This window comes from Prionailurus viverrinus, unplaced genomic scaffold (assembly GCF_022837055.1).
Source record: "Prionailurus viverrinus isolate Anna unplaced genomic scaffold, UM_Priviv_1.0 scaffold_53, whole genome shotgun sequence".
Classification (NCBI taxonomy): domain Eukaryota; kingdom Metazoa; phylum Chordata; class Mammalia; order Carnivora; family Felidae; genus Prionailurus; species Prionailurus viverrinus.
In genome coordinates this window covers 1,530,384-1,556,071 of record NW_025927616.1, presented here as the reverse complement: position 1 = coordinate 1,556,071, position 25,688 = coordinate 1,530,384, and the positions used below count along the sequence as shown (strand labels likewise).

At 46.6% G+C, this 25,688-nt stretch overlaps 1 protein-coding gene across 1 annotated transcript in view; it reads right to left on the bottom strand.

Annotated features, from left to right (window-relative positions):
* The window catches only part of DNAH14 (dynein axonemal heavy chain 14), a 328,550-nt gene that overhangs the window by 9,619 nt on the left and 293,243 nt on the right, over nucleotides 1–25,688 (bottom strand). The window contains exons 80-83 of the mRNA XM_047848102.1: nucleotides 20,889–21,086; nucleotides 19,683–19,879; nucleotides 15,170–15,330; nucleotides 13,712–13,908 (exon numbers count right to left, since the gene is read on the bottom strand). Of these exons, the coding sequence (XP_047704058.1) occupies nucleotides 13,712–13,908; nucleotides 15,170–15,330; nucleotides 19,683–19,879; nucleotides 20,889–21,086 (753 nt within the window). The remainder of the gene's footprint in view (nucleotides 1–13,711; nucleotides 13,909–15,169; nucleotides 15,331–19,682; nucleotides 19,880–20,888; nucleotides 21,087–25,688) is intronic.

Here is a 25,688-nt window from a genome sequence, read left to right as displayed (position 1 = left end):
CACTGGGTTTTATATGTAAGTGACAAATCACTAAATTATATTCTTGAATCCAATACTATACTGTATGTTAACTAATTTAAATTTAATTTTAAAAAGTCAAGTAGAAATGATTCAAAGATTTAAATAAAATCTGGAACAATAAAACTTCTAGGAGAAAACATGGAAAAAGATCCTTTACAATGGTCTTGGCAATGATTTCTTGGATAAGACACCGGAGCACATTCAACAAAAGCTAAAACAAACAAGCGGGACTAGATTCCTTCTGCACAGCAAAGGAAACGATTGATAAACTGGAAAAGCAACTTACAGAATGGGAGAAGATATTCACAAGCCATCTATCTGACAAGGAGTTAAATCCAAAGTATATAAAGCACTCACTCATCCAACTCAACAGCCATAAAATCAATCCGATTAAAAAATGGGCGAAGGACCCGAAGAGACCTTTTCCCAAGGAAGATACACAATGGCCAACGGGTACCTGGAAAGGTGCTCAACATCAGTAGTCCTCAGGGAAATGCAAACCCAACCCCAAGGAGAGATCACCTCACACCTGCGGATGAAGGTTGGTTCATGAAGGTTGGAGGATGGTCATTACCGAGGGGACAGATGATGACAAACGTTGGGGAGAATGTGGAGAAAAGGAAACCCTGATACACTGTTGCCGGGAATTTCAGATGGTTCAGTCATTATGGAAGACAGTACTGTAGCTCCTTAAAACTTAAACACTGAACTCTCACACGACCCGGCAAGGCCACCCCGGGTCACCTATACGCAGGAACAGAGATCAGTGCTTTGAAGAGAGGTCTGCATTGCCACGTTCCCTGCTGCTTTATTCACAACAGCGCGGATCTGGAAGCAACCCAAGCGTCTCTCCACGCGTGACCGGAAGAGGAAAACGTGGCGTGTGCACACACAATCGGGTGTCACTCAGCCATAAAAAAAGAAGGAAGTCCTGCCGTTTGCAACAACATGGATGAGCCCGCAGGGTATTCTGCCGCGTGAAATAAGCCAGACGGAGAAACCTAAAAACCGGATCACTCGCGTGTGGAATCTAAGACAGAAAAGCCCGTTTCGTAGAGACTGAGACTAGGACGGTGGTGGCGGGGGCGGGGGAAATGGGGGTGATGTTGTCAAGGGGCACAAATCTTACAAGAATAAAAGTGGAAGCTGTGCCTGGAAGCCCTTTTAGGTCCTCAGATGTTCTGTGTCCACAGTAGGCTGTGGTCATCTGCCCTCAGCTCTCCGCCCGCCGTCCGTGTGGCACTCCACACAGCCAGTGGCACTCCTGGCCACCCGAACGTCCAAGCCGGACATTTCCACCCGGCCAGCTTCAGCCCGGGTCACTCTGGCAGGGGTGCCGACTCAGCCGTGGGTGGCTGTACCTGCTAGCGACCCACGGGGGGCCACGTTCTCTCAGCCTGACCTTGAACTCACGTACATCCCGGACCTGTCACAAGTTAGCCTCTCTGCCCCTCAGTTCCCGTGTCCGCGGACTCAGCACCTCAACCTTCTGTGCCGGCGTGCGCACAGTTGTCGCCGCTTTCTGGGACTCTGGGTTTTGTGGGCAGGTTTTGTTTTTGTTTTTGTGTTTTTACTTTGAAATACAATTTAGATAGCATAAAATTCACTCACTTCAATGCTTTTTAGTATATTCATCACCTTGTGGAGCCATCACCACAATCATTTTTAGAACATTTTCATCACTTGAAGACAAAACCCACACACCCTTGACGAGTCAGCCGCCCATCCTCAGCCCCGGGCGACGGCTCATCTACCGCCCAGCTCGGCCGAGTTTCCTATTCTGGACGTTTCATGGAAGTGAGAGGACATGTGGCCTTTCGGACTGCCTTCTCTCAGTTCCTATAATGTTTGGGGGGTCATTCGGGCTGTAGCGTGTCTATACTTCAGTCCTGTTGATGGGTGAATAATGTTCCTCAGTATAGACGTGCTCGTGTGTATCACGTCTGTGTACCTACCGTGTTCTGTCTGTCCATTCGTCAGGAACGCTGGCGTGGTTTCTGTCTTACGAACAATGCTGCCGTGAGCATTCGTGGCAAGTTTCGGTGTGACAAGGTTTGAATTTCCCTCGGGTATATACCTGGGAGTAGGAGTGCTGGGTCAGATGGGGACTGTTTACCTTTCTGAGGAGTTCGCAGACTCTTTTCCAGGGCGGCCACACCATTTTACGTTCCCCTCAAGCACGCAAAGCCTCCAGCCTCACGTGGCTGCCGCGTTCCTTACCACCTGCCCTTTGGATTCTACTCTCCCTGGCGGGTGTGAAATTGTGTCTCACTGGTTTTGATTCACAGGTTCCTGATGACAGATGATGTCAAGCATCTTTTTGATGTGCCTATGTAGGTTTTTTTTTTTTTTAATTGAGAGAGAGAGAGAGAGAGAGAGAACGAGTTGGGGCCAGGGTGGGGGGAGAGAGAATCCCAAGCAGGCTCCGCACCATCAGCACAGAGCCCAATGCAGGGCTTTGAACCCACGAACCATGAGATCATGACCTGAGCCGAAATCAAGACGCTCAAGTGACTGAGCCCCCCAGGTGCCCCTCTATACAGATTTTTAATCTGGTGTAGGATCCAAGGTTTGAGGGAGGCTGGTACTAACTATAAAGGGAGAATTAAACTTCAGGAGCAATGGTTTTGTGTTCAACATCGTGTTACCTTTTCCACAATCCTGCTCGCCTCCTACCCCAGGCTGCCAGAACTTCACGGCTGATTTTATTCTTGTTCTAATAAACGTTGTGTTTCTATGATTTGGTTTTCTGATTAAGCCTATGGCCCGGGAGTCATTCATCTTTCTGTTTTGCCTTTTTTTTTTTTTTAATTTAAAAGTGCCATTCAGCTTTTTCCTATACAGTCTCATCATCTAAATATGGAGATCTAGAAAGGACAAGGCAAAAATAGAAATCACGCAGAATCGTATCACCCAGAGCAAATTCCTATGTTCTCTTCCAGCTCTCTCTCCATATATGGCTTTGTACACGGTTAGTTCTCTGTGTAGTGAAGTCACCACGAACACTGCGTCAGTGGGCGCTGAACTATTGTTCCTGTTTACATTTTTGTCACATAGTCAGTGAAGTGTTTAAAGACATCTTGATGGTATTGATGCGTTAAGACTGGACCCACGGCCAAAAGCACTAGAACTCACGAGTGAACGAAGCGGATCTGACACAGGTATTTTCTCCATAAAGCACATCACAGCCTTCCGGGCAGGGACTCCACACGGCATTTCGGCTTTGCCATTGTAAGCAGCAAAACCACCAACCCAAAGCACAAACGTGAAAGCTGTGGCACTAGACAGAGCACGAAGAGAGCACCTGTGTGACACAGGAGAGCTACAACCAGAAGCCGGATGTCACCCGTTTGATCTCAGCGGGGAGTGTGCACGGGGCGGGGAGACTGTGCACGGAGGAGGAGTGTGCACAGGGGGGTGGGGGGAACTGTGCACGGGGGGGGGGAGTGTACACGGAGGGGAGCTGTGCACGGAGGGGGAGTGTGCCCGGGGGGGGGGTGTGCACCGAGGGAGAGTGTGCATGGAGGGGGAGTGTGCACAGGGGGGTGGGGGGAACTGTGCACGGGCGGGGGGAGTGTACACAGAGGGGAGCTGTGCACGGAGGGGGACTGTGCACAGGGTGGGGACTGTGCACGGGGAGTGTACACGGAGGGGAGCTGTGCACAGAGGGGGAGTGTGCCCAGGGGGGAGTGTGCCCGGGGGGGGGTGTGCACCGAGGGAGAGTGTGCATGGGGGGGGGGAGTATGCACAGAGAGGGGCTGTGCACACTGCGGGGGGTGGGGATTGAAACATTTCCGCACTCAGCACACGTGTAAATGACCCCTAACCACTGAGAGTACAGTTTTGGAGTTAGAAATTAGTTTCAACAAGCAGGCAAGCGTGCAAAGACGTAATGCCTGAGTGGTGACGAGTGACCTGTATGAGGGTGTGTGTGTGTAGTTTTGTCATCGTCTTTGAGCTTCCTTCTGTCGACAAAGCTGTAGCTGTGGTTCATTCCCCTGCATGACTGTATTGTCTGTTGTGTGAATACACCACGTATTTATCCATTCTGTTGTGGGTGACACGTTGGAACTGTTTGTGACTAACAACGATGTTCTGAATATCATTGTACGTGTCCCCTGATGCCCAGGTGCAAGGGTTTACGTACCTACGAAGTCGGGATCAGACTGTGTGCCACCTTGGGACTTAAAAACTCCTCGTTCACGAAACAGCAGAACAAGCTTCTCTCCCTCCTCTAAGATTGGGGAAGTTGTGCAATTTTTTTCGACTGTTTTAGTGGCTGCTCTGAAAACCACGGCGTGCATACTTGACCTGCGCGAGTCTCCAGGTCATTGTTAATTAGTCTCCTTGATAACACGAGACCTGAAACCTCCATACGCTCCCCAGGCCTGGCTTATACGTTATTCTTCGTCCCTCCGCTTCATCTGGTCAACGTCCCGTCCTGCTCCAAAAGCCGGATGCTAGTACGCTGCCTGATCTTTGTCGGGATCGATTTACCACTTGCTTTCCTCCTCTCCCGTCTCAGACCTTTCAATTGTTTCCCTTTCCCCTCTGAAGTATGTCCGTTAGCTCACATTATTAGCGTTTGCTAACGACGAATTCTGTTTTTCTCTCTTTTTGGCCTGTTTTATTTCATCCTCAATTTAGAAACAAGAGTTTCGTCTGCACAGCTTTAGTGTAACATTTCACTTCTCCCAACATACTGAAGATGCCATTCTCACGCCTTTGAATGTTCCTTTTCCTCTAGCTTCTTCAAGATTTTCCTTTGATTTTCTAGGGGACCTGGTGGGCTCAGTCGGTTAAGCATCTGGCTTCGGCTCAGGTCATGATCTCGCAGTTCGTGAGTTCGAGCCCCATGTCAGGCTCTGTGCTGACAACTTGGAGCCTGGAGCCTGTTTCAGATTCTGTGTCTCCCTCTCTCTCTGCCCCTCCCCTGCTCACGTTCTGTGTCTCTCAAAAATACAGATGTTAAAAAAGATTTTCCTTTGATTTTCTGCAGTTCCATGAACATGTATATATGCACAAGTTTTGTTTTTTTTTTTTTTTTTAAGACTTTATCTTGCTTGGGATTGAATTTGTCCCATCTGTTAATTCTGGAAGACTCTCAGCCTTTATCCTATCAATTACTGCCTCTGCTCTGTCTGCTCTCCTCTCCCTGAACTTCAGTTAAACTTGTGTCCGACTTCTCACTTTGCCCTACGAATCCTAATGGCTCTTTCCTATTTCCATCCTCAGTCTCTTTGGGCTGCATTCTCTTCTGTTCCATTCTCTGGCTTCCTGATTCTCTTTTCTGGTTCCGTTCAATCTTCTGCCAAGCCTGCGAACACTATCACATTCTATTTAATGAATGATTTTCATTTCTGGATTCTTCTTCCAATCTGCTCTGCCATTTTCAGTAGTTCCTTGTTCTCTTAAAATACGTAGCTTGTTTAAATCTCTGTTCCTTTAAACACGGGAAGTATTTTGTTGTAATCTATATCTGATAATTCAAATGTCTGAAGTGTTAGGGTCAGTCTGTACTGTTTTATTATTTATTATTTTTTAAATGTTTACTCAGGGAGAGACAGACAGAGACAGAGACAGAGAGAGACACGGAATCCGAAGCAGGCTCCAGGCTCCCAGCTGTCAGCACAGAGACCGACGTGGGGCTCGAACCCACGGACCGTGAGATCATGACCTGAGCTGAAGCTGGACGCCTACCTGACCAAGCCGCCCAGGTCACCTGCGCTGTATTTTCACTATGGTTCTCACTCACGGTCCTTGTGTTTACGTGTGTTTAGCTATTTTTGACTGATTGTTCCTTGCAAAACACGTGTGCGACTCCCTGGGCCTTAGATGGAAGGTCTCTTCTCCCCGAGAGGCATTCTGGTTGCATTTCCACGTGCCCTTCACACTTGGACTTGGGCTGCAGACTCTTTCAGGGGAGGACTTGGAGTTTACCACGGCTCAGTGACAGGCTTTCTTATTTTACTGCCTGCTCCCTACTTATTTTTAACCCAGGGTTTTTGGTTGCTTTCATTTAGAAACTGGTACAAATAACCAAGCTGGCTTTACTGGAAAAAGTAGCTTATACTTTCTTTGGAAATATTTGGAATTTTATACTAATTAAAAGACGTGAGACTTCCGGGGCGGAAGATGGTGGAATAGGAGGACCCTACACTCCCCTCGTCCCACAGATACAACCAAGTTAACCCCCACATCAGTGTAAATAACTCAGAAAATCACGCGAAGACCGGCAGGACGTACTTGCCATGGCTCAGTAGAGAAGAGGCCACATCAAGAAGGGCCAGAAAGGAGACACAGTCCGAACAGACCTTTGGTGGGAGGCAGGGAGGAGGTGGGTGCAGAGGGGGAGAGGAGTGGACACACCAGGCACGATCTCAGCCCCCCCCCCCCTCCCCCCCAGGGAAGACAAATCCCCAGAACTGTGGCTTTGTGAGTTCTTACAACCAGTGGGGCTTAACCCCTGGAGCTTTAAAAATCAGCAGCTCAGCCCTGGGAGAGGCAGGAAGGCGAGAGGACACTGAGTCCCCGCCCTTAAAGAGACAGAACAACAAATAGCCTGTGGAGATTCAGCGCAGAAGGGGCTGTTTGACCACCCCTCCCCCGCCCCCGCTCCCCCACCCCTGGGCCAAGAGAGAGGGATTTGTATGCTATTCACAGAGCCTGTCCTGGGGTGACAGAGGTCCTCTGGACACTTCTACTCAACAGAGGAGGTGGCAAGCACCATCTCTCTCCCCCAACCTAGGTACACCTGTGGGAACCGGGCGCAGCTCCAACACTCCCAACTAGGATGCTAACAGTGTGCCCTGCCCCTGCACTCTTCTTCACTCGCCCCTCCAGCCAGTCCTCCGTGCAGGCCCCTCCCACGGCAGACTGTGCACCCCACATCCCCTGTTCTGCGGATCAGCCTCCGACGTGCCCGTGGCAGGACTCCATCCAGAGTGGCGCCACGAGCCTGGCAGTGTGCGAGCAGCCCCGACGGGGGCCACACCACCCCACGGTGAGTCCTGCCCCGGGGAGAGGGGAAGATAAGGTACACGCCAGTCTGACTGTGTGGCCCCAGCGGTGGGCTGGGGGCGGACATCGGGTCTGACTGCGGCCTCGCCCACCAATACAGGTTTCTCCGGACCACACAGGGGAAGTGCCCTGCAGTTTGGAGCTACCGCATCTCTAGCAAACTCCTGGTCTGATCCGCCGCGCCCCAGACTGACCCACTAACCGCACAGGGACCGGACCCTGCCCACAACAGGCAGAGCCACCGCACGGAAGGGGAACACGGTTCAGCTGCTGCAGTAGGAACCCCTGTAGCAACACACACGGGGACACCCCTGAAGCGCCATTTTCCCGTGTACAGGGGACACTGCACTGCGGGGCACTACAGGACCTCGTCTTCCTAAGGCCACTGCTTTAAGTGCGGGAGATGCAGCTGACTTTGCTGACACAAACAGACACAGAGAGTTAGACAACATGAAGAGACAAAGGAATATGTCCCAAGTGAATGAACAGGACAAAAATCGCAGCAAGAGAACTAAATGAAATGGAGATGGAGTAATGAAATGAAATGAGTAATGGAGTAATATGCCTGGTAGAGAATTTAAAGTAATGGTCATAAATATACTCACTGGACTTGAGAAAGAGTGGGGGACCTCAGTGAGACCCTCAACACAGAGACAGAAAACATAAAAAAGAACCAATCAGTGACAAAGAACACAATAACTGATATTAAAAATACACGAGATGGAATAAATAGTAGAGTAGAGGAAGCAGAAGAACAGATCAGTGACCTGGAGGACAGAGTAATGGAGAGAAATCAAGCTGAGTAGTTGAGAAAAAGAAAAAATGAGAACAAGTTAGGGGAACTCAGTGACACCGTCAAGCCTAATAACATTTGCATTATTGGGGTCCTAGAAGGAGAAGAGAGCAAAGAGGACAGAAAATTTATTTGAACAAATGACAGCTGAAACCTTCCTGAATCTGGGGAAGGAAACAGAAGTCCAGATTCAGGAGGCACAGAGAGCCCCTAACAAAACCAAAGGAGGTCCACACCAAGGCACAGAGGAATTTAAATGGCAAGAAGCATGGATCAAGAGAGAGTTTTAAAAGCAGCAAGAGAAAAGAAAGCAGTTTCATACAAGGGAAATCCCATAAGGCAATCAGCTGCATTCTCAGCAGCAACTTTGCAGGCCAGAAGGGAGGGGCATGATATAATCAAAGTGCTGAAAGGAAAAGCCTGCAGCCAAGAATACTGTATCCAGCACGGCTATCATTCAGAATAGAAGGATGGATAAGAGCTTCCCAAAGTTTAAAGGAGTCCATGACCACTAAACCAGACCCACAAGAAACGATAAAGGGGACTCTGAGAGGCAAGGAAAGACCGTAAGCAGGAATAAGAAAAGCAGGAATCACAAAAGCAATAAGTATATATGTAAAAATCTGTCAAGGGATTCACAAAATTAACGTATGTAAAGTATGATATCAGATACCTACACCATGGGGAAGAGTAAAAATTTAGTGCCTTTACAATGGCTTCAAACTTAAGCAACCATCAACTTAATATAGACTCCTGTACACATAAGACATTATGTGCAAACCGAATGTTAACCACAAATCAAAAACTGGTAACAGATATGCAAAAAATAAAGAGAAAGGAATCCAAATATATCACTAAAGAAAGCAGCGGACTTCTCAAAAGAAAGGAACAGAGAAGAACTACGACCGTAAAAGGAGTGACGAAATGGCAGTAAGTACATACATATCAATAATTACTTTGAATGTAAATGGACGCAATCCATTTTGCTCCGATCAAAAGACACAGGGTGACGTAATGGATAAAAAAGCAAGACCCATCTATATGCTGCCTACAAGAGACTCATTTCATTCCCAAAGACACCTGCAGATTGAAAGTGAAGGGATGGAAAAGCATTTATCACGTACATGGAAGTGAAAAGGAAGCCAGGGTAACAATTCTTATTGAACGAAATAGACTTTAAAACAAAGTCTGTAATAAGAGACAAAGAAGGACAGTATATAATAATAAAGGGGACAATCCTACAAGAAGATATAACAATTGTAAATATTTATGCACCCAACGTAGAACACCCCAATACATAAAGCAGCTAATAACATGAAGGATGCAATTGATAAGGATACAAAAATAGTGGGGACTTTAGCACCCTGCTTACATCAATGGACAGATCATGTAAACAGAAAGTCAACAAGGAAACAGTGGCTTTGAATGACACACTGGGGCAGCTGATCTAACAGGTATATTCAGACATTCCATCCAAAGTCAGCAGAATGCACATTGTTTTCAAGTACACATGGAACATTCTCCAGAACAGATCACATATCCAGCCACAAAACAAGTCTCAGCAAATTCCAAAGACTGAAGTCAAAGCATGCATCTTTTCTGACCACAACTCTATGAAACTAAAAATCAACAAGAAAAAAATCTGGAAAGAACACAAATACATGGAGGCTAAATACACGCTACTAAACAATAAATGGATCAATTTGATCAAGAAATCAAAGAGGAAATAAAATAAAAAACACATGGAGAAAATGAAAATGAAAATACAATGGTCCCAAATCTTTGGGATGCAGCAGAAGCTGTTTTAAGAGGGAAGTTTATAGCAACACAGGGCTACCACAAGAAGCAAGAAGAATCTCAAACAACATAACCTTACACCTAATGGAGCTAGAAAAAGAACAAATAAAACCAAAAAGGAAAGGAAAGGAAGGAAATTCGAGTAGAAATAAATGAAACAGAAATTTAAAACCTAGAACAGGTCAATGAAACCAAGAGCTGGAGTTTTGAAAAGATCAACAATATTGATGAGCGTAGCCCAGGCTCCTCAAAAAGAAAAAAAAGAAAAAAAGAAACAGAGACTCAAATAACTAATCAAATCAGAAATGAAAGAGGGAAAAAAATAACTGACACCACAGAATAATAAAAAGATTATAGGAGAACAGTATGTAAAATGGTATGCCAACAAGTTGGGCAACCTAGAAGAACTGGATACGTTCCTAGAAACATATACACTCCAAAAACTGAATCAGAAAGAAAGAGAAAATTTGAACAGATCAATTACTAGCAATTAAATTGAATCAGTAATCAAAAAACTTCCAACAAACAAAAGTCCAGGACCAGACAGCTTCATAGGTAAATTCTACCAAACATTTAAATTTATTTTTATTTTTTTTTAATGTTTATTCATTTTTGAGAGAGAGAGAGAGAGAGAGCATGTGAGCAAGTGACCATGAGCAGGGGAGGGGCAGAGAGAGAGGGAGACACAGAACCTGGGGCAGGCTCTAGGTTCCGAGCTGTCAGCACAGAGCCCGACATGGGGCTCGAACTCACAACCATGAGATCCTGACCTGAGCCGAAGTCAGTCAACTGAGCCACCCAGGCGCACCATTTAATTTTTTAAAAATGTTTACTTATTTTTGAGAGACAAAGCATGAGTGGGGGAGGGATAGAGAGAAAGGGAGACACAGAATCCAAAGCAGGCCCCAGGCTCTGAGCTGTCACCACAGAGCCTGATGTGGGGCTCAAAGTCACGAACTACAAGATCGTGACCTAAGCTGAAGTCGGACGCTTAACCTACTGAGCCACCAAGGCGCCCCTAATTCTACCAAACATTTAAAGAAGAGTTAATAATACCTGTTCTTCTCAAACTATTCCAAAAATAGAAGAGGAAGGAAAGCTTCCAAATTCATTCTATGGGGCCAGCATTACCCTGATACAGAAAACCAGAAAAAGACACTACAAAAAAAAAAAAGAACTCAGGCCAATATCCATGATGAACACAGATGTAAAATCCTGACCAAAGCGCTAGCAAACCGAATTCAACAATACAGTAAAAAAATTATCCACCATGATCAAGTGGGGTTTATCTCTGGGATGGAAGGGTGATTTGATATTTACAAATCAATCTACATGATACATCACATCAATAAGAGAAAGGATAAAAACCATATGATCCTTTCAATAGATGCAGAAACAGCATTTGACCAAGTACAACATCCAGTCATGATAAAAACACTCAACAAAGTAGGTTTAGAGGGAAGGTATCTCAACATAATAAAGGGCATATATGAAAAACCCACGGCAAACATCGCTTCTTTCATGGGGAAAACAGAACTTTTCTCCTGAGATCAAGAACAAGACAAGGATGTCCACTCTCAGCACTTGTATTCAACATAGTATTGAAAGTCCACAGCAATCAGACAAGAATGAAAGGCATCTAAAGACCTATATTCTGGAAACTATAAAACACTGATGAAAGAAATTAAAGATGACACAAACAAATGGAAAGATACTCTATGCTCATGGATTGGGAGAATAAATATTGTTAAAATATTTAACAATACTACCCAAAGCAATCTACATATTTAATGCAATCCCTATGAAAATACCAATAGCATTTTTCACACAACTAGAACAAACGATCCTAAAATTTGTATGGAACCACAAAAGACTCCAAATAGCCAAAGAAATCTTGAAAAAGAAGACTAAAAGTGTAGGTGTCACAATCCCAGATTTCAAGACCTACAACAAAGTTGTAGTAATCAAAACAGGATGGTATTACAGACAAACAGACACACAGATCAACTGAACAGAATAGAGAGCCCAGAAGCGAAACCACAATTATATGGTCAATTAATCTTCAACAAAAGAGAAAGAATATGCAATGGGACAAAGACAGTCTCTTCAACAAATGGTGCTGGGAAAATTGGACAGTTACAAGCAAAAGAATAAAACTGAACCACTTTCTTTTTTTTTTTTTCAACGTTTTTATTTTATTTTTGGGACAGAGAGAGACAGAGCATGAACGGGGGAGGGGCAGAGAGAGAGGGAGACACAGAATCGGAAACAGGCTCCAGGCTCCGAGCCATCAGCCCAGAGCCCGACGCGGGGCTCGAACTCACGGACCGCGAGATCGTGACCTGGCTGAAGTCGGACGCTCAACCGACTGCGCCACCCAGGCGCCCCCTGAACCACTTTCTTACACCATGCACAAAAATGACAGTCAAAATAGATTAAAGACCCAAATGTGAGACCTGAAACCATAAAATCCTCGAAGACAGCACAGACAGTAATGCCTCTGACATCGGCTGTAGCAATGTTTTTCTAGACATGTCTCCTGGGAAAAGGGAAACAAAAGAAAAATAAACTATTGGGACTGAATCAAAATAAAAAGCTTCTGTACAGCAAAGGAAACAATCAACGAGACTAAAAGACAACTACTGAATGTGAGAAGATACTTGCAAATGACAGATCTCATAAAAGGTTAGTACCCAAAATATATAAAGAACTTATACAACTCAACACCAAAAAATAACCCAATTTAAAAATGGGCAGAAAACACGAACGGACATTTTCCCAAAGAAGACATCCAGATGGCCAACAGACACATGAAGAGATGCTCAATGTCACTCATCATCAGGGAAATGCAAATCAAAACCACGATGAGATACCACCTCACACCTGTCAGAATGGCTAAAATCAACAACATAAGAAACAACAAATATTGACCAAGATGTGGAGAAAGGGGAACACTCTTGCATTATTGGTGGGAATGCACGCTGGTGCAGCCACTTGGAAAACAGTATGAAGTTTCCTCAAAGCATTAAAAGTAGAATCACCATATGATCAGTAATTCCACTACTGGGTATTTACCCAAAGAAACCAAAAACACTAATTCGAAAAGATACGTGCACCCTGATGTTTACTGCAGCACTATTTACAGTAGCCAAGGGTGGAGACAACCCAAGCCCATCGATAGACAAGTGGACGGACAAAGAGGCATACGTACGTGATGGCATAGCAGTCCCCCATAGCAGAGAATGAAATCCTGCCATTTGCTACAACGTGGATGGGTCTAGAGGGTATCATGCTAAGCGAAAGAACAGGCGGAGAAAGGCAAATACCATATGGTTTCACTCAAATGTGGAATTTAAGAAACAGAGCAAAAAAAGAAACAAATCAAAAAACAGACTCCTAACTTACAGAGAAGACACTGCTGGTCACCAGAGGGGAGGTGGCGGGGTGGGGGGATGGGTGAAATAGGTGATGGTGATAAATTAAGGGGCACCCTTGTCATGATGAGCACAGAGTAGTGAATACGCGTGTTCAATCACTGTCCTGTACACCTGAAGCTAATCTAACCCTGTAGGTCAGTTATACCGGAATAAAAACTTAAAAAGACACGAATGTGATAAAAAAAAAAAAACAGTACAGTAAGATACAAGGATACGTAAAATGTAAAGTTAAAGCCTCTTTCCCACCACAAGACCCTCCAGTCTCCCTCATTTAAGGCCACCAGTGGGAAGAGTTGTTTGTGCATTTTCTTCCGAGACTTTCGGTTGGGGTTCTTGAATCTAAAGCATAGATGCGTTTTTATAAGCACATGTATGCACACACTAGTATATAGGTTTTTATAATCTCTAAAAATGACATCATTTTCTGCAACTTAAAATTAACAACACATCTTAAATTTATCTGAGTGGAATGGCCAGATTGCCCTCTAAGAGGTTTTATTAATACATGTTCACGCCCAACGTACGTCAGCATCTTTCAAGAATACTTAACACTTCATCAGGTGCCACAGTGAACGCCCCCCACCCCCTGCCCGCACCCCACGCTTACGGCTCAGCAGTTAACCGGTAGCGTGACAGCTCTCACCTGCCACAGCGTAGGCACTCTTCTATTGAGAAAAGACTCATACATTTCCTCCAGTTCTTGGGTGAGGATGGTTTTTCCTTTTATCGCAAGTTGAAGGCCTTTCAAAGATTCATGCACAACAAATAAGAACTTATCAAATCGTTCGATTTCTTGGCTCAGAAAGGTTAGCAGGACACAGTGGATGAGGGGATCATAGCCTGGATCGAGAAAGACAGAACATTAGGTTATTTTTCAGATAAAAGGAGAAACACGGGCTTCGGAAATGGAAGGAACTTCATGCGTCAAGACCAGCGATCGCGACACGCTTTCTGCAGAAAATCAGGAATTACTTCAGGCTCCGTGGCCACCCCGTCTGCGTCACGACTGCTGGGCTCTGCTTCCGTGGTGCGAAGGCAGGCGCGGGCTCACGAAACCGGTAAGCTTGGCCGTCTGCCAGTAAAGTTTTATTTGTGCGGCAGCCCTCGCGTTCGTATTTCGTATGATATTTACGGGTCCTAAAATATTCTTCTTTTGGTTTTTTCCAACCACTAAAGAATGTGAGACCCCTTTTAGCTTTCAGGCTGCACAGGAATGAACGGTGGCTGGACCTGGCCACAGCCCTAGGGTGCTGACCGTGGTTCCGACTCCACAGCAGCACCGATGTCACAGACTACCGCTCAGCATTGGGTTCCTGACGAACCTTCTTTAAAGGGGTAAGGTATAGGGGCGCCTGGGTGGCCCAGCTGGTTGAGCGTCTGGCTGGCTCAGGTCATGATCTCGCGGTTTGGGGGGGGGGGGTCAAGCCTGACCTCGGGGTCTGTGCCGGTTGTGGGGTCAAGCCTGGCATCGTGCTCTGTGCCGTCAGCTCAGAGCCCGCTTCAGATCCTCTGTCCCCGTCTCTCTGTCCCTCCCCTACTTGTGCTCTCCCCCAAATAAATAAATATTTAAAAATTTTTCAAAAATAAACGGTTAAGATATGGATGTTGAGAAGTTAACTGGGTCATTTGCCACGGCCCGGACGCTGGCCCCCCGGGGGCTGGGTGCCCTGTCACCCCTGGGCCTGCCCCCTTTCCGGAGCCCTCAGAGCGGGGCCGCCGGTCAGAGGGTCCACGTTCCTTGTGCTCCGCAGGCAGGCCGGGTGGGGCAGGGACCCCCCAAGCTGCTCTATAGCCTCAGGCAGGGCAGCTCCTTCCTGCTTTGCTACAAGCATATTTCTTCACTTTTAGTCTCCCAGCCACCCACCCCCCTGCCCCAACAAAACCAGAAAGGAAGACAAAGCTACAGCACCCTTTCCTTCTCTGCCCCAAGCTTGGAGAGCGGGAGGGGGTGGTCTCTCAGCTTGGAGAGTGGGAAGGGGGGGCGTAGAGACCGCACTGCCTACCTCACTCGGCCTGGCTGCTTCTGTGGGGTCTTGGGGGACCCCCACCCCTTCCCCTTGGGGCCAGAGTCCTTCCCCGAGGACGCACGTCCTGTGCCTACCTTGGATGCTCTTACAGAGAGACTCCCAGAGGGGGCTGGACATGATGCACTTCAAGGTGCTGGGTGTTCCAGCACATTCTTCCTTCTCCACAGACCTCGGCAGCCGCTGTAGCAGGTCAGACAGGATTTCCATCAGCAGTTCGTCGTTACTCTGCTCGGGACTACAAAGGACACGGAGAGATGCGGATCTGTGTGACCCAGGACAGCCCGCTGTTCAGGCCCGGGCCAAGCCGCTTCACAGCCGCACGCGACTAGGCACACGACGGAGTCCGTGCATCTTACAGATGAGGAAGCGGCCGGCCGTGGAGCCGGCGCGGGGCTCTACCTCATCAACCGTGAGATCACGACCCGAACTGAAATCAATGGTCGGGATAAAACTGGCCCCTTGCCCTGCTTCCCGAGAAATTTTTATTTTATTTATAATTTAACCTTTTTTTTAATTCTAGTAGGCTCCACAAGGAGTGTGGAGCCCAATGCGGGACTTGAACCCACGACCCTGAGATCAAGAGTCAGACACTTAAGGGGCACCAGGGTGGCTCAGTTGGTTAAGCGTCCAGCTTCAGCTCAGGTCATGATCTCATAGTCTGTGGGTTTGAGCCCCGTGTTAGGCCCTGTGCTGACAGCTCGGAGCCTGGAGCCTGCTTCGGATTCTGTGTCTCCCTCTCTCTCTGCCCCTCCCCTGCTCACGCTCCGTCTCTCTCTCTCTCTCTCTCTCTCTCTCTCAAAAATAAACATTAAAAAAAAAAAAAGACACTTAACTGACTGAGCCACCCAGGCACCCCCTGCACTTTAGACGTTTACAAGAAAATATGTATTTAAAAAAATTTTTTTTTAACCTTTATTTATTTTTGAGACAGGGAGAGACAGAGCATGAACGGGGGAGGGGCAGAGAGAGAGGGAGACACAGAATCGGAAGCAGGCTCCAGGCTCTGAGCCATCGGCCCAGAGCCTGACGCGGGGCTCGAACTCACGGACCACGAGATTGTGACCTGAGCCGAAGTCGGACGCTCAACCAACTGAGCCACCCAGGCGCCCCAAGAAAATATGTATTTTTAAAGGGTTAAGATTTCTTTGTCGACAATTCATCGTCGGAACGCATCTGCGTGAAGTGTCAATGATGAAATGAAGGCGCAGGCGGCAACCCGACAGTGTGTGTTTGTCACCAACCGCGTGTCAGATTCCTCGGAGACGCTGGGCGGCCCGTGGGGCACAGGCCTGGACCAGGCAGGGCAGAGCGCGAAAGCTGGACGAGCTCTAAGCACTAAAGCTCCCCTGAGCTCGTGCTGTTACTCTAACTGCTGGCAGGGGCTGGTTTCAGCCGTCACCCAGGTCTCACACAGCCAGGGTGTCGTCCTGCACGGTGAGCGACGGCCTGGAAGCCACAGCCACGCTCAGTGCACTGCTTCTGTGTCCGCTCACCCCTCACGCCAAGTAGGAGGTTTTCCCATTTTGTTTTCACACTTAGGCGGTGACTTTAAAGCAAGGTTACTCAGTGGCATTCGTCCAAGGTGGCTTCTGATGATTCAGAAGACTTCAAAAAGCACACATCTTCAAAGGGCAACTCTTTGCTACCCCTGAGGGTGTTAAGTCAAATGGGACGGATCTTTTAGATCTAGTCATGCAGAGAAGTTTCTAGTGTGTTTTGAGCACAGGCAGCATAATGGCAGCCATCCCAGCCTCCCAGAATGCCCGAGGGGCACGGGTAAACACACTCAACATGCTTGCGAACAGCAGCCCCATAACCCATCTCTTACTGGCGAATTTGTTGAAGGTGGGAGGCATAGCCGTCAGTATTTACGAGCGCAGGACGCGCAGGGAATTGAACCTGATCTTCTGGGGGCACACGGGAAGGCTTCCAAGTAGCCACTCCTCTTTCGCTCTGTGTGCAGTTTTCCTGCACGTAGAAGGTAGGACGCGTTCACTCCGTCGGTGGGGGGAGGGCTCGGTTACACCTGTTTTGTGTCAGTGCAATGACCTTGGAAGAGAGCACCAGATGGTCAGCCAAAGCCACAGTGAGGATCCAATCAGATACCATTTTAATATGAGTTTCGTGGTCCAGAGACAGGAAGGGGCGCCTGGGTGGCACGGTCGCCTGAGTGTCCGACTCTCGGTTTCAGCTCGGGTCATGATCTCACAGTTTTATGGGTTCGAGCCCTGCGTTGGGCTCTGGGCTGACAGCACGGAGCCTGCTTGGGAGTCTCTCTCTCTCTCTCTCTCTCTCTCTCTCTCTCTGTGCTCCTCTCCTTCTCATTCGGTTTCTGTCTCTCTCAAGAAAAACAACAACTAAACAACAACAAAGAGACGAGAAGACCAAAGCGTACAGAGTTCCAATAGGTTCAGAGGTTTTAGAACTAAGTGGAAAAAAAATATAAAAAAGACATGTGTATCTTAGGAGCCTGTTAGGAGGTGGAGGAGGGAGACGTGTCCTCCAGACTAAGAGGACCACTTACAGTTTTACTCGGGGGAACTTACCATCGGGGGCGCCTGTGCGCAGAAGGTCCTGGCCGCACACGCCCATCCCCCACAAAGCCCGAGCTGCAGCCCAGCTTTTATAGAACCTTGTGGTGACGTCACAGGGGGGATTACCGAGAGCGGGGCCACCCGTGTACCAGCGGCAAGGACAAGACTGAGGACTCAGGTGGTCAGGTCCGCTGGCGCTCCTGCAGAGCACAAGGGCCCTAAACCCGATCTGTGAGCCCACAGACTAACAGCCTAGGGGAACGTGGACTCGGATCCTGGGGACGTGGGCAACGTCACCATCACTGGGGGTTGGAGTTGAGATGACCTTAACGACAAGTATAATCGGGGTTCAAGGCATCCGATGCGTGTTCCCAAGTGGTTTAAATTTCGGTTTCAGTTTATTTACTTGTTTTCCCCCCAACCCGAAGCACACCAAGAAGGCAAACTCCCATGTCACGCACAGTGGCGCCACTGGTCCCGGGGAAGACTGAGAAGTTGGTGTAGACAGGATTAACAGAGTCAAAACCACAGTGACAGTACTTTTGTGTTGAGGAATCTGTACCTGTTGGTATTTTCAATATTTATGATATTTAAGAGATTTGGGGCTCTTAACACCTGAAGGTCAGCTTTGGGACTCCAACTTACAACAGGAAGTGGGGAAATTGGTTTCAATTTATGATTTTGAGTTGAAATTCAGCTAAGTTGATATATTTGAAGACATAAGAGAATTTAAGGTCCCACGTATTTGTTTAATTATTAGATTTATAAGAATTGTTGCAAGATTTGAAGAAGGTTTGGCGGTGAGGTAGCTGAAGTACATTAACTCTGTAATGAATATTATTATACTTGAAAGCGTTTACGTCAGTAGATAACCAAACGCTATTCAAAGACCTTTTAAAAATTATTGTTAAAATCTGTAAGACTTACACATTGAAAAATTAGATTTTTAAGCTGCCCTTAACCTGAGGAACTCGCATTCTGAGAACAGCCCCACAGGTAGGCACGGTTATTATCTCAGATGCGAACGTGATGAACTTGAAGACTTAACTGACGTCCCCAAGTCTGCAAAGTCAGGTGGTGGAAATGGGATTTGAACTCAGCGAGGGAAGAAGGAGGCGAGGCCTGCGTGGGCCACCTGCGTCCTCAGCGGGTGTGAACGAGCACCCGAGAGGACGTCTGGGAACCTCAGGAACACACTTTGCTGGGGAGGCAGTGAGGCCACTGAGCTCACACCACGTAGCTGTGGCCTTGACAAACGTGACCTTGTCTTCTAGTTACAGGCTGCGGAGGCTTGAGAATTTGGGTTACGTCTGGTATAGCTTTTTAATGTTTGTTTATTTTTGAGAGAGAGAGAGAGACAGGGCATGAGCAGGGGAGGGGCAGAGAGAGAGGGAGACACAGAATCGGAAGTGCAGAGCCTGATGTGGGGCTTGAACGCACGAGCCGTGAGATCATGACCTGAGCCGAAGTGGGGCACTTCACCGACTGAGCCACCCAGGCGCCCCCATCTGTTACAGCTTTTAAAGCTCACAATGGCCTTGACGGGGAAACAGGCATTCTGTGTTTATGGATAAGCAGAGTAAGGCTGTTGAGGCCCTGTGACTGTGGTATCGTTGGCCCTCTTCAACATACTGTCCTCTTACACTTTAGTTTCTGTTCAGATTGTTTTGTATTTTGCACTTTATTTTAAAGTTTACTTTGAGAGAGGGAGAGAGAGAGAGCCTGCGCATGCATGAGTGGGGGAGGGGCAGACAGAGAGAGAGAGAGAGAGAGAGAGAGAGAGAGAGAATCCCAGGCAGGCTCCACGCTGTCACCACAGAGCCCCACGTGGGGCTCGATCTCACAAAACGCGAGGTCATGACTTGAGCCAAAACCAAGAACTGGACGCTTAACCAACTGAGCCGCCTGGGCACCCCCACTATATCTTAGACTTATTTGTCTGCACGTTCCGCACTGTAGCTCTTCAAATTCCTAAATATTCACTTAACACTTAATTATTTAATATGAATATTTAATAATTTCCGACTAACGACCGTTGCTAGTGAGTTCTTACCGGACCACGAGATCGGCGCTGGTCCCAGGTTGCATGGTAATGAGACTGTCCACAAGGTGCCGGCCCTGGATCTCTCTGCCACCCCTTATGGCCTCCGGGTGCAGTCCCAAGAGCCCAGGCGTGTCGTCGTCAGGTAAGGACTGGACGATGTGTACGTAATCCCTCAAGCTCGCGGATTTCGGCACTGGCTGATGTATCTGAACATTTAACCACTTGTCAGTTTTTGTCCAGAGCGATGCCTACTTTCCGTAATGCATGTGGATGCTTCTTCCCATAAAAGTTATACCATATATAAATATATAAATACCATATGTAATTATATAAAATTCCCGTAACATTTACGCAGAAGGCTCCCCTTACTTCTGGGTGGCCTATTCCAGACACTCCTGTCAAAAGCTACCTCTGGGACGACTGCGTTTGTAAAGTGTGGCTCTGGGATACGCACAGTAACTTTCTTGTTGGGAAGAGAGACAGAAGAAGGGAAACCATTTTGGTTCTGACTACCTGTTGCCTCAGTGACCCATACCCACAGATAACGGACACAATCCAGCCTTAACAAACCGCCTTTCTTCGGTGAAGCTATAGAAAGAATGTGACAACGATGTTAAGACTCCGTCTGAACACTTGGCGGGGGGGAGCCAAATGGGTGAAGGTGGTCAAAAGATACGAAATCCCAGTTACGAAATGCATAATACATTTGTTTTAATTAAGAAGCTACTTAATGGTGTGGGAGAGCTCTTCATGCTGGTCACCAGCTCTTTCTTCCTGCGATTAGCTGTGTGGCTAAGTTCCCCTCTGTAAGGCTGACTCTCGTGTCACATCCCCTGGGGAGAAAACGGGCCTTCTAGAACCTATGAGGTGATAATGACGAACAGGACTATGCTGGGTAAAGAGACGCCCACGGCTTCTTGGACGCGATCCCTTTGAAGCATGGAGCCCAATTCTCTCCCTGCACGGAGGCTGACCTAATGGTCTGCTTCTTGGATAAGCGAGGGGACAGAGGTCAGACCCTGGTCTTTCTGGCCTTGAGAGGATGCATGGGAAGATGAAATGTCAGCTGACATGGTAAATGGTGACTTGTTTTTACGCTGCTGGCAGTTAATAAGAGCCATTAAAAGTGACCATGAAAATCCATTTAAATGCAGGTTTTAGATAACGCAACTACATTTCAGTGATCAAGTACTGTAAGTAAATGCCTGTTCCCACCTCATCACTGGAGAAACTGAAGTCATCTTTCAGCACTTCCGGGTTACAGAATTTGTGCAGAAGGGTGTTTAGACACCGCCTGTCCCAGGTGTCCGTCACCCGGCCGCCGTAAGTCACTTCCCCAATGAGGTAGTGCAGTTTCTGCCACGAAATCCCGGTCTGTGCATTCAGGGAGCTCTCCAGCACCTTTATGGCAACCTGTAGAAAGTCCACCAGTCTTTACTATCTCAGAACGTGTTTGCAGCCCACTTTGATGTTTGCACGTAAAATCAACAACTCGCAACAGCTACCTGTATTTTCTCTTTAAAAATACCGTTGACCCTTGCACAACCGTGGGTTTGACGTATGTGGGTCCCCATATATGTGAATTTTTCACCGTTCCCGTAAATGGATTTTCTGTTCCTTGTGATTTTCTTAAGTAATGCTTTCTTTCCTCGAGCTGCCTTTATTGTAAGAATACAGTATACGATACATATAACACACAAAATACGTATTAATTGACTGTTGGCGTTATGGGTAAGGCTTTCAGTCAACAGTAGGCTATTAATAAAGCTTTGGGGCATCAGAAGTGATCCGCGGATTTTTAACCACACAGGGGTTGGTGCCCCTAACCCCCGCCTTGTTCAAGGGTCAGTTGTACGTGGGAATAGCAAGAGGGATAAAAATATCAGGATATACATTTTCAACCATTAACTCTTTTTTTGTTGTTGAACATCGAATTACTAAATTAAAATTATCACTATTATTTGGAACAGACACCACAAGCTGGTGGCACCGGATTCGGAAGGCACAACAGGGTGTAAGCAAGGGGACGTGAGTCTTTGGAGACCCCTGCTCTTTCAGTCAGATCCCCTCCCGGAGGCCCCGCTGGCTTTGGGAGGTTTCTTGGGCCCCTTTACACAGATGTTCTCTGAACTCCCTGCACCGAGTGGATCTCATTCCTGATTCTCTCTCCGACCCCCCTCCCCACCTCTCTACTTCAACTTCCAGCTCTCTTCCCCTCCTTCCCTCCCTTTCATCTTTGTTTCCTGTTTTCCTTCCAAAAAGGCTAGTCCAGAGTCGCCTGGGTGGCTCAGTCCGTTGAGCGACCGACTTGGGCTCAGGTCATGATCTTGCAGCTCGCGAGCCCACGTCAGGCTCTGTGCTGACAGCTCAGTTGTCCTGCAACTGGACGATATAGCTTGTACGTGCACTTTTCTTTTTATTCCCTCATCCTTAATACGGATTAATATGATTTGACATCATCAATGTGAATTATGTCATTTTCTTATTGCGTTGACCAGAGCTTTTGAGGCGATGCTGAACGTTAATGGTGTAATCAGCATCCCTGTCTGATTCTGTTTTTTTGTTTGTTTTTTTTTTTTTATTCTTGATGTTAATAAAAACAACTTCAGTGTTGGCTATTTAAAATGATATTTGCTATAGTTTTTTGGTAGTCTTTCCCATATTTAAGTAGTCCCTTATAATCCCTATATATTTTTGAGTTCTTATCAGGAATGGTGTCTGAATTCATAATGAGAGACTTCTTTATTTATGATATTTATTAGTATTACATTTATATCGATATTATGTAGATCTATACATTAATATTAATGTACCAAACTCAAATGAACCGACGTTGGTCTTAAGACAGAGAAATAGACAAGTAATTCTTTGAGTTGTAATCGTATACCAAGAATGGGTCACAAACGCTACGTGATGAAAAGGCATGTCGTACCACCAGTCAGGGCGCAGGTAGCTATATATCAAGTAGCCAGCAGCAGCCAAATGACAGCCACGGAAGTTCCCGGGTTGCTAGAAGCCAACAGACCATATTGTGAGGGGCCACTGAAGTCTTGGAAAGCTGTGGAGAACGATAACACACCCACAAACCTCTCCCTGAGGGAACGAGTAGGGTTTCATGTGGGGCTCTACACAGGGCACCAACAATGTCTTTGTTAAACTGTGCAGGTGTCTTCGTATGGTACACAACGCAGCCACCGATGGATGATCTACTGACAGAAGCTTGCCCATAATGTACCTTTCGTCACGCATGTTTCATCCCGCTGATGAGCAACTCGAACATACTGCGTTTGACGTTTCTTCTGCCTGCCTTTTGTGGGTAGGCAAAAATTGATGTCATGTGAAAAATTAAGCAACTTGACACTGTCCTGCCTTTCGAACCCAGATTTTTTTTCTAATTGTTTTTTTTATATTAAATAGAATGTATTGTCCAATTGGCTTCCATGCAACACCCAGCGCTCATCCCAACAGGTGCCCTCCTCTGTGCCCATCACCCACTTTCCCCTCTCCCCCAGCCCCCATCAACCCTCAGTTTGTTCTCAGTGTTTAAGAGTCTCTTGTGGTTCACTTCCCTCCCTCCCTCTCTGTAACTTTTTTTTTTTTTACCCTTCCCCTCCCCCATGGTCTTAAGTTTCTGAGGATCCACATATGAGTGAAAACATATGGTATCTTTCTCTGCCTGACTTATTTCACTCAGCATAATACCCTCCAGTTCCATCCACGTTGCTGCAAATGGCAGGATTTCATTCTTTCTCATTGCCAAGTAGTATTCCATTGTATATATAAACCACAACTTCTTTACCCATTCATCGGTTGATGGACATTTAGGCTCTTTCCATAATTTGGCTACCATTGAAAGTGCTGCTATAAACATTGGGGTACAAGTGCCCCTATGCATCAGCACTCCTGTATCCCTTGGGTAGACTCCTAGCAGTGCTATTGCTGGGTCGTAGGGTAGTTCTATTTTTAATTTTTTGAGGAAGCTCCACACTGTTTTCCAGAGCGGCTCTACCAGTTTGCATTCCCACCAACAGTGCAAGAGGGTTCCCCTTTCTCTACATCCTCACCAGCATCTGTAGTCTCCCGATTTGTAGATTGTAGCCACTCTGACTGGCATGAGGTGGTATCTCGGTGTGGTTCTGATTTGTATTTCCCTGATGATGAGTGACATTGAACATTGTTTCATATGTCTGTTGGCCATCTGGATGTCTTCTTTGGAAAAGTGTCTATTCATGTCTTCTGCCCATTTCTTCACTGGATTATTTGTTTTTCAGGTGTGGAGTTTGGTGAGTTCTTTATAGATTTTGGATACTAGCCCTTTATCCGATATGTCATTTGCAAATCTCTTTCCCCATTCCTTCGGTTGCCTCTTAGTTTTGTTGATTGTTTCCTCTGCAGTGCAGAAGCTTTCTATCTTGATGAGGTCCCGATAGTTCATTTTTGCTTTTAATTCCCTTGCCTTTGGAGATGTGTTGAGTAAGAAATTGCTGCGGCTGAGGTCAGAGAGGTTTTTTCCTGCTTTCTCCTCCAGGGTTTTGATGGCTTCCTGAATGAGAGGCTTTTCTGCATCTACTGATGTGATCATGGAAAGCGAGTTATAGATTTCCAGCTATCGAGCCATTCTTGCGTTCTTAGACTCAGCCCTAGGGGGTCATAGTGCGTTATGCTTTTGATTCATTGCTGAAGCTTATCAATAACTTATACAGAATTTTTTACATCAAGTCCTAAGTACAACTAGCCTGTATTCTTACATATATTATTTTTATCAGGTATTCACATTACTATTATGGTTTCACAGAATGGATTGGGGAAATTGCCATCTTTTTCTAAGGCTTGGAGTAGCTTAAATAATATCAATGTCCGTGTCTTAAGGTCCAGAGTGAACTCAGCTGTGACACCATGTCATTCCAGTGTTTATCTGCAGTGTCTTATAGCAGTTGGTCCACTCAGAACTTTCATATTTTTGGAGTCAATTTTGATAATTCGTGTTTTCCCAGAAATCATTGGATCCATATAGACTTTCAAACTTTGTCTTATCAAAAACCAATTTTTGGATTTATTTTTCCGTTCTACTATTTTTTGTGTATTATTTTATCACTATTAAAATTAGATTCATTTGTCCCTTTTGTTGTTTTTTCTAATTTCTTAAGATGACTGTGAATTTCCTGCACTTCCTCTTTAATAATGAAGATATTTAAGGCCATAGTTTATTCCTTTCTGAGCATATTTTATACTGTCATATTCATAGTTTCAGTGTGAAGTATCTCATTTCCTTTGTGTTTGAGATACTTTGTGATTTTCCTTTGAACATCCTCTTCGGTAAAAGACTTCTCTCCAGGCATGTTTCTTAATTTCCACCTTAAGATCTTCGGGGTTGAATTTTTATTACTTATTAGATTACGATCCGAGAATGCGGCCCACACAGTAATTAAAGATTTTATTCCGTGGCCGTGCTCCTGGCTGAACTTTCTACGAGTTCCTTGGATGCATGAAGAAAAACGTGTGTTGCCTACTAGAGGGATGTTGGGTTCTACAAAACTCTTCTTAATCGAATTTGTTGATTACATTCTATTACCTGTCTTACTCTTGCTTATGGGGGCGCCCTAATTCCGAAAGGGGATTTGAAATCCCCGCTAGTGGTTACACAGGAGCACACACCCGTAGCACGCACAGGCATGTACGCGTCCCCACGCACCCACACGCACGTTTGTGCACACGTGCCACCGTAGGCTACGGCCTGCCACGTGTCGGGACCGGAGCGTGTAATGTCTGAGCGCGCAGACTCCGAAGCCAGGCCGCGTGTGTTCGAATCCTGTCCGTTCCCGCAGCTCCCTCAGCCTCAAATGCGGGAGGACGACCCTCTTCCCGGGGCCGACGTGAGGCTCAAGTCCATCAGTCCACAGAACACTCTCCGCAGAAGTTACCGGTTTTCACAGCGTCGTTTCCTCACAAACGTCCTCTTCCTGCTCTTCGGTGCTTTTTCAGATTCAGTCCCGTCTTGTCTGATAGTGACATTGC